This window comes from Oryzias melastigma, linkage group LG12, assembly GCF_002922805.2.
Source record: "Oryzias melastigma strain HK-1 linkage group LG12, ASM292280v2, whole genome shotgun sequence".
Taxonomy (NCBI): Eukaryota; Metazoa; Chordata; class Actinopteri; order Beloniformes; family Adrianichthyidae; genus Oryzias; species Oryzias melastigma.
In genome coordinates, this window is record NC_050523.1 from 18027773 (window position 1) to 18037126 (window position 9354).

The 9354-nt window shown below is 37.1% G+C and overlaps 1 protein-coding gene across 3 annotated transcripts in view; it reads left to right on the forward strand.

Annotated features, from left to right (window-relative positions):
- smad2 (SMAD family member 2) overlaps window positions 1-9052 on the forward strand; it is a 16233-nt gene extending 7181 nt beyond the window's left edge. The window contains exons 3-11 of one of the 3 annotated variants that reach the window (XM_024299568.2): window positions 600-689; window positions 1956-2149; window positions 2433-2567; window positions 3403-3465; window positions 3582-3632; window positions 3821-4033; window positions 4385-4522; window positions 5636-5780; window positions 7153-9052. In XM_024299568.2, the coding sequence (XP_024155336.1) occupies window positions 600-689; window positions 1956-2149; window positions 2433-2567; window positions 3403-3465; window positions 3582-3632; window positions 3821-4033; window positions 4385-4522; window positions 5636-5780; window positions 7153-7276 (1153 nt within the window). In that variant the 3' untranslated portion in view covers window positions 7277-9052. Of the gene's footprint in view, window positions 1-599; window positions 690-1955; window positions 2150-2432; window positions 2568-3402; window positions 3478-3581; window positions 3633-3820; window positions 4034-4384; window positions 4523-5635; window positions 5781-7152 lie in introns of all 3 variants that reach the window. The other 2 variants (XM_024299567.2, XM_024299569.2) reach the window with 2 other exon arrangements.
- The last annotated feature ends 302 nt before the right edge of the window (window positions 9053-9354 follow it).

Consider the following 9354-nt stretch of genomic DNA (forward strand, 5'->3'; position numbering starts at 1 on the left):
GGGGGAGCAAAGCAGTGTGCGTCCGCACTGTAGCAAAGCAGGAAGCAGCACTTTCTTTGATCCAATTCAACAACAAGTACTGAGAAAACGCACGTCAGCCCGAGTAGGAACTATGCGGTGTTGTGACCCACTTTTTGTGGTCACATTTTTTCTATTGTCAAACATTTTGTTTCGTCTTTTTAATTTCTCATCAACACATCATTGCTGTGTATTTATTTTGTCATCCATCCTAAAATCGAATTCATAAAGGTTGATTCAATCTAAATCCTCTCAGTTACAATTGGCTACTATGAGATTTATTTTTCAAATACTTTTTGTAATTCACATCCTTTATTCAAAGGATAATATATCTTTGTAGTACCTGACATCTAAACGTGTGTTCATATTTCAGCTCCTCATGAATTGTGTCCCTCACTAATCACATTTTTACCATCTTTATTTTAAAGCAGTGTTTTGTGCTCGTCCTGTCCCGAAGAGACCATCTCCACACATTTGTGATTTCATCTTTGCTGAGTTGAAACACCTCATGTTTACCATCTGTTTGCTTTTATTTTGATCCTTTTTTGCACTTGTCTTGTGTGTCTGTGTTGTGTCTTTAGCAATTGTTCAGATTTTTGGGGTCTAGGCTCAGGCCACTCGATAGAGCAGTGGGACTCCACAGGCATGTATGGATACCAAGACCACAGCAGGTGAATACACTCCTGTTGACACAAATACATAACCAGGTATACAGAATGTCACTTAGGAAGCAGAACAAAACAGAATTGTCTCTGGATTGTATGGTATCAAACTGCAACTGGCTTTTTGTTTGACTCCTCTATTGGTTTACAATTGTGTTACTATAATATTAAATTGTCTAATAAAGCCTATTAGGAAATGTAGAGCAGGAGCTCACTGTATTCAGCAATGCCATGTGATTTGGATTAGCAAATTCAGGAATGCTTCATTTGTAAAGCCTGTCCTCAGTAGTTTATTTTAATTGGTTGATCTAAAACAATAGAATGCTACAACTGAAGGAAGATAGAATGCTTTGAAGGATTTAAAGTCCCACTCCAATCTATTTTAAAAGCGTTCCCAGTGGTCTTTTAATTACGACTCTGCCATTTTTAGTCAAAATCAAAAAACTTCTCAATTTCTAGGACATAGTTTCTGCAGAGCGGCAGTAGTTCATTAGAAAATTTGCCTCTGGGTTGCAGGTGGCGTGGAGTAAGCCTACCTCACCTTCCCATCATCCATCTGTTTACACACTGTCCTGCTAACTAACAACACCCCTCACACCCGCCATAACTTTTGTTTTTGTGTGTTTTCTTTTATTTTGAAAGGGTAACTGATGGATATATGAATTTCCCATCTTTCTTTGGCTTCTTTATGCACAAAAAATATAACATTTTACCTGGGGTGCCCAAACCTTTACTCCCCCAGTATATGTGCGTTTAGTTAGACTTTTCATTGGAAGCGGGTTTCTGAGCCCGATGTAAATGCAGCATCAGAATGGAGTAAAACAGGTAGCAACCTGCTGGTTATAGCTTCTACGCCACAGCTAAAACCTTTTTCAACTGCGTTTTTCCCATCTGATTTATGATTTGATTAAATAATACTCAGAAACACTGTTTTAATCTTAATTTTCTTCTTGTCGTCTTTCATAAGAAAATGTTCAAATTTACACATTTAAATGGAGTGGGTCTTTAAAAAGTTGCAAAGCAATGTTTTTTTTTTTCAAAGAATTTACATAGATAAGTCTAATTTATGTAGATTTAAGTCAATGTAGGATCTGGTTTATAATAAAAGATGTATTTTTGTTAAATCATGTTTTTTATTTTAATAAAATTTGGCTTGATTCAGGATGATTCTCTTGCAAAACTTTCAAGAGTCTTAGTCATTTCACAGCTTGCTCTTGAATCTCTTTTTTTTTTCTTGACTGAGCTTTGTGCTGTCCTGCCTCCACTTCATCTCAGGTCATTGGACGGGCGTCTGCAAGTCTCTCATCGTAAAGGCCTGCCTCATGTCATCTACTGCCGCTTATGGAGATGGCCCGACCTTCACAGCCACCACGAGCTGAGGGCCATCGACACATGCCAGTATGCATTCAACCTCAAAAAAGACGAAGTGTGCGTCAATCCTTATCACTACCAGAGAGTGGAGACGCCTGGTAATGACCCTTAAGAATTCTTTATTTGAAGTGGCAGTCGCTGATTGTGATTGGCTGTGGTCCTTAAGATGCCCTCTAACAAATGTCCCGATACAAGGATTCTAAAATGTTTCCAGCCCCGTCAATGTCCAGGCTAAACCGAGAGAAAAATGATATAACGCCATGATTTTCATAAGTGTTAATTCGACAGGATGATGCATGTGTGTGTACCTGACTTGTTGTTCTACTGTTTTGATTATCATAACAAACCGCGTGGAGCTAAATCGGATCCTTTCCTCTGTAGTTCTCCCTCCAGTGTTGGTGCCACGCCACACAGAGATTCTGACAGAGCTTCCACCTCTAGATGATTTTACCAACTCCATTCCAGAAAATACCAACTTCCCTGCAGGCATTGAACCTCCTAACAACTATATACCTGGTCAGTATGCAAAGCAAACGTTTTTTTTTTGTTTTTTTTTTTTTGGTCAGAACTCATGGTTCTAAAGAAGCTGCTCTGATAGCAGCCAGACCTCTTCAACAAACACCTTTAGAGTCCAGTTTCCCTGATAAACAGAATCACTTACTAACATGATCTGATTGACTGAGAGTCTGTTTGGCTTATTTTTGGTGGGAGAGATTTTTAGATGTTTATTAAATAAAATACTCATCCACAAACCACCTACCAACAAACCACCTACCAGTGAAATTGAGAATAGAAAGTTCCCTTTTCGTAAAGTTGGCCAAATTATGAAATTTGTGTTTATTGTTGGTATTGTTACAGTTTAAAGCCTGAAGGTAGAGTACACAAAATGTTCAGTTGTATACATAATTTTTTTTAAGCACACACCTCTCTATGGTGGCCATGAAGGGTCACAACACAACATTTGAAGTTCACAACACTTTAGGGTCACAGCACTTTAGAGTTGTGCTGTGAACAAAATAAATACAAGATGCACATAATACTCACAACTTCTCTGACCCCCACCCACACAACAAAACGAAGCATAAAATTACTTAAAAATAAGATGCAAAGTAGAAATCTGGCTTAATTTTGAGATGTGGAAATAATATTTTGGGGACGTGTCCACACCAATGACCTCCTCCAACTCATGATCACAGAAGACTCCCCTCCCTGATCCCACGACGACCCTGTTCACTGATGAGGCTTCATCACTGATAGGGAGGATCCCTCTGAGGAAAACACCAGAGTTAAAAACGAAAAAAATAATTTTATACCTAAATTATTATTTTTTTTCCTGGTCTATGCATTGCAGACACTCCTCCACCTGGCTACATGAGTGAAGATGGGGAGACCAGTGATCAGCAAATGAATCAAAGTATGGAATCAGGTAGATTCTTTCGTCTGTAGTAGAACTGTAGCAACGGAAAATAAATGACATGGATTGAAAACATCATGAGAATTGCTAAGTAAAGTTTGTTTGTTGCCTACTAGGTTCACCAGCAGAAATGTCACCAAGTACCCTGTCACCTGTCACCGGCATGGGTAAGCTCTCTGTACTTGTTGGCTTTAGTTTTTTTGCTTTTTTGCGCGATCTAAAGTTTTGCTTCAGATTGTATGTAGCTAAAAAACAGAAAAATGTTATTAAATTCAGTTTTCTTCTTTTTAGAGGATTTATTATGGTAAACTTGATGTACTGGGAACTCAAAACGTGATCCTTGGTGTCTTTTCAGATCTCCAGCCAGTCACCTACAGTGAACCTGCGTTCTGGTGCTCCATAGCGTACTACGAACTGAACCAGCGGGTCGGAGAGAATTTCCACGCCTCCCAACCATCCCTGACCGTCGACGGCTTCACTGACCCCTCCAACTCCGAGCGCTTCTGTTTAGGACTCCTGAGCAACGTCAATAGAAATGCAACAGTTGAAATGACAAGGAGACACATAGGTACACATGCACATCAAGACTTTAGCATTTTTATTTAGAAATGACAATCTAAACATAGAAGTTTCTCAGAAAGTAGAATTTTCTAAAACAGACACATTATTATGTGTTACGGTTGTGGCTGTATTTGGTTTTGTCTTTTTTTTTTTTCTATGTATTTCTGTCAGAGTGGGACATCTGTGTTTTTGTGGATCTTTGTGTGTCTGGTTTTGTCTAACACAACAAGAGAAATTAAGTTGCTAAAATTAATCAAACTGCTGTCAGTGAAGTTTATTTATTATTTTTTTTTAAGGCAGGCGTGTTTTTAACTGTTAGTAATTTACTGTTTGTGCTCTTTTGTATTCAATTGTGCAGGTCGCGGCGTCCGGTTGTACTACATTGGAGGAGAGGTTTTTGCAGAGTGCCTCAGTGACAGTGCCATTTTTGTACAGAGTCCCAACTGCAATCAACGATACGGCTGGCATCCCGCCACAGTCTGCAAAATACCTCCAGGTGGGCATACAAGAAAGATGGTTTCTTCTGTGTGTTTTTTACTGAATTTGGGAAAAAGAAATCTATAGTTTATTTAAATAATTTAAAGGAAAATTTTCTTTCTAAAATAACTTTTCCTTGAAGTTGGAGTGGAGAAGTTTGGGCTGTGTTTTTCAAATATCACTCTTAGTGATTATTTGCAGGCCCTTGGTTTTACGTACAGCCAGTACAAAAAACAGTTGGGGAAATCAGGCCTTAAAAGATTTATATATAACACATGCACACGATATAACTACTGCATGAAATATTGTTGGGAAAAGAGATACCTCTGCAGGTTAAAATGCAGTACACTGTCCTTAAGAATATTAAGGCATAAGCATCTAACCTGTCTGCAAGGGAAGAGGAAGTGACTATAAAATCCAGCACATCTGACTGCAGAAAGTCACAGCATGTCCTTGTTATTTGTCAGCTTATGCGGATGAAAGAAGACTTCACAATGAGACGGGATTTCTCACTGTCACCCACTCACTGACTCATCTGTTAACTTTGAACATTTCATGCCCTGTCGAGGGCTAGCTTTGAGTTTATTTTAAGTGCATTCGTGCAAATAAAAAAAAAAGGTTTGAAACAAACAGATTCTTAAAAGCCACATCAGTATTTTTAGTTTCTCAGTTTTGTCACGGCGAAAAAATAAATAAATAAATACTGGAAAAGACTAAAAAGTGTCGACAGTGCAGTGCAGAAGCGATGTGTACCAAATCAGGCCGGGTCTTTGAAAAAGAAAAATGACAACACTCCTGCAGCTCGTTGAGATCCGCTGGCATCAGTTCAGCAGCAGATTTCTTCTGCGTCATTCCATCAAAGTCTTGACTCACCTTTGTTTTTTCCAGTCCAGGAGGTTTTAGAGAATGTCAGGTTTATACGCAGAATGATGGTTCCCATGTTAAGTTCATAGGTTTTTATCAAAGTTGTGTTTTTTATTAGAAGGGTTTAGTTGATTCTTATGCTTGTATTTTGAAAGGATTTAAAGTTGGGTCACCTATTTGTTTAATTTATCTTACTTTATGGCTATTTGATCTGTTAAAAGAGAAACGATATATGGCTCACACTTGTTTTTTATTTCTTTCTCTTAAGGCTGTAACCTGAAGATTTTTAACAACCAGGAGTTTGCAGCACTGCTGGCCCAGTCCGTCAATCAGGGCTTTGAGGCGGTGTATCAGCTAACCCGAATGTGCACAATCAGAATGAGCTTCGTCAAGGGCTGGGGAGCCGAGTACAGGTGCGTTCATGTCTTTTCTAGTCTTGATTTGTATCGTTTGTTTCATTACACAAAAACACCACAATCCTTTTACTCTGTACAGAACGTCGTGTGGAAGAATTCTGAAATATACTTTATACTTTTTAAACACTTTTTTAGATATAAAGTACAGCAAAGTTTGAGTTTCTGTTTTGTCAAATGTTTCATCTGTAGTTTTTACATAAAAAATATGGTAATATGAGATTTTGGCTACACAGAGATTTGAAAAATGAATTGCAAACTCTGTAAATCGATGGATGTGTCTGGAATTCTGGGAAAAGTTATCCGTCATGAACTTTTAATAAGAGATAAAAGTTTTTTTTGACACTAAAGGGAATGTTACACAGATTGATGTAATTTGGATATTGGATGGGCATCTGAACTATTAATAAGATAATATTACATAATTTTTGTAATTTTGTATAATTTTAGTGTAGCCAAGAGGCAGGCAATGGATCGATGGGGGTTAAAGTTTGGAGTTTACTTGTACTAAAACTTTTTGACAACCACAAAAATATATAAAAAAAAAAAAACTCAAAGTCAGTAAACACAACCATAATTTATTATAAGGCGAGCTGGATTAGAAGGAGGACTGTCAATTTTAAGTGGGCATTATGGTTGAAAATATAGTGTTTTGTCTTGGTGTTTAAAAAAAATTAAAGTCCTTAGTGTGTTTACTTAAACATTAAAATATTTAGTTGTGTAAATCTTAAGGACTGGTAAAAAAAAAATCAGGTTACATTTCAATTTTGACACTGGAAAGAACTTTTCACTCTTTCATTCATGACAACATTTATCAATTTTTTAACTCTGATAAATTCTGCAATCATACAACCAAATTCTGAGACTTGCAGACTAAATTACATTAAATGGTGATAAACTCAGCTCCCGTAGTCTTTTTTTTATTTTTATATTGCTTTAGTTTGTGTGTGCCTTTCATTAAGCGTGTGCTATAACCTCTTATTGGAATCCTTTTTAGTTAAGAAGTTACAGAGCTGAACTGGTTTCTGCTGCCGTCCAACCATTCCTTCAACAGACATCTGCTCTGGTTCTGCCTTGTATTCTCCTGTGCTGTACTCAGATCCAGATGAGGGCGTGTTGGGTGGGGTGTTGTTGACTCTTGTCACTGGCTGCGGTTAAGCTTCAGTGTTGCCAGTGTAGTTACCAGTCAGCCTCTGTTTACCACTCAGCTTTCTGTTGTTTGATTATTATACATTCATTCTATTAAAGCTTTAATTATCTGTCGTCAGAGTTTGACCCTTTTTTTTTTGCTAACTTGTTGTTATGTGTATATGTTATGTTATGTATTTAAAACAAAAATAAGTACACTTTAACTGTGTTTGTTTCTCCTCAGGCGTCAGACAGTAACCAGCACCCCTTGTTGGATTGAGTTGCATCTCAACGGCCCCCTCCAGTGGTTGGATAAGGTGCTGACCCAGATGGGTTCCCCTTCAGTACGCTGCTCTAGTATGTCCTAAACAGGGTTCCCACGACAAAGTTAGATATTTCTCAACTTCAGAGCAGTTTATTCTAAAAGTGACCACCAATCAGTCTTAAATTATGTTTTCCAAACTTCTTGTGAACACATTTAGAGCGATAACAAACGTTACAACGATGGACCTGGGGAATAAAAGTGGCATCACAAGCTGACTGTATTGGTGACAGTGATGTGGTCACTGGACCTGAACCCCCCTAGCTTTGTTGGGTTAGCATCAGGCTGATGTTCCACTTAATTTCAGCCTAATAACAGAAATCCAACTGCAATATTAAACTAGAATTGATGTCATATTGGACCGGACAGAAACAGGGCTCTGGTTGAAGAGGAAAAATAAAATTACTTAAAAAAAAAACCCTAGTGACATAGCATCGGTTTTTGAGGTCAGGCATGCAACCTATAAAAGAAACGGTCTTAAACGAGTTTGTTGTGATTTATCACGACCAAATTAGAGCGGCACACCTCTTCACATCAGCCTGACCAACTACTGCCACTTTAGACTTATGTTTAACCGCAATAAACTCCCCCCACTGGGCATGCCTTTTTTTTTCTTCTTCTTCTTTTTAACCCCAAATGAACGACTAAACATCCATTCCCCCGTTATTTAAGATGTCTCCAACTCAGTACTGTTTCTTTGTGATTATAAACTGATGATGCTGCACTGCATGGTTTTTAACTGCCAAACGGGAAACATAATACATTTGATACACTCCTTTTTGTCTCTAAAACACACAAGTATTCTCAGTATGCTCAATAGAAACATTTGAATTATTTTCTTTGCAGAAACTACCTAATTTCTATTTCGTAGAAAAAAAGTACAATAAAGACTGATTGGATACTTTTATTCACTCCTTAATGCATGCTCTTATGGCCCTTCTATCTTTAGAAGAAAAGCATTGTGGTGGACCTGAAGACGCCCTAAATCTAAACTCAGAGATTCTATTATGACTACTTCTGTGTGACAGATTAGACAAAAAAATATTCACGAGTTAAAAAACGCACAAGTTTCCTAAACTAATGCAGTTGTATTTAAAGTCATGGACAATTTATTGATATGAGAAGTCTTACCATGTGGGACTTTAATTTACAAAGTAGCTTCTATACTATTCTTGCACTGCCCCAATGATGCACCCTCAAAAATGTTGCCTTTCAATGTAAAAAATACAATTTGTGCAGAAAATAAGGTTTAAAATCCCCTTAAAATTCATTTTTTTCTGTTTTCCATTAACAATATTTTTTTCTGTTCATTAATTGTTTTTCTCTGCTTGTTGATGAGTGAAATATTTGATTTGAATGAGATTTCTGATCTAAAAACCAGCTTGTACATTGGTATTTTAAACTATTCAAGCTTTAAGTGTTCAAAAAAGCTAGTTATACACATCTATTATTTTCTTTACACGATCTTTTAGCTACATTTTTGTATTTTTATGTATTTTTTTATATATATGTATATGCTAAATGTATTTAAAATCTTTAAAGCTTTCCCTAGACCTTTTTTTCCCATAGAAAGACCCTGATTGCAGCTTAACGATAGCATGTGAGGTGTATGTTGGATGGAATCTTCTACCACTGATAGGAGGTATTACTGCAAAGTTACCCCATCTATCATTCTCATTTTGTTGACTTAATTTATCAAGGATATTTTTACAGTTACTGCCTGTTCTGAAAACGTGTAGCTTTTTTCTGATTATAACCTATTTCTTTTGATTTGAAGATTTGTATTGAAGTTGCATATTAAATATGTTCTAAAAAGTCAAAATGATGGGTCATTGAAGGTTTAGTTTCTAATGTTACGACTGAAAGTTTTTACATTTTCTGTTAAATGTGCACACTGTCAGCATCCTGCCATTACTGGAATTTAAAGCTTGAGGCTTGCTAGTTCTACTCGAAACAAAAACAAAATGCTGGTTCTGCAGGGTAACTGTTGTGAAGTGGTTCTTCATAACGAAGTGCTCACAAAAACGGTTCTTGTCAGTCAAACTTTCTCATAACCTAAAAATCTGTTAAGTGCTGCGCTGTACGTGTCTCTGTACAATATTCACCATCTGTCTTGTACTTTCG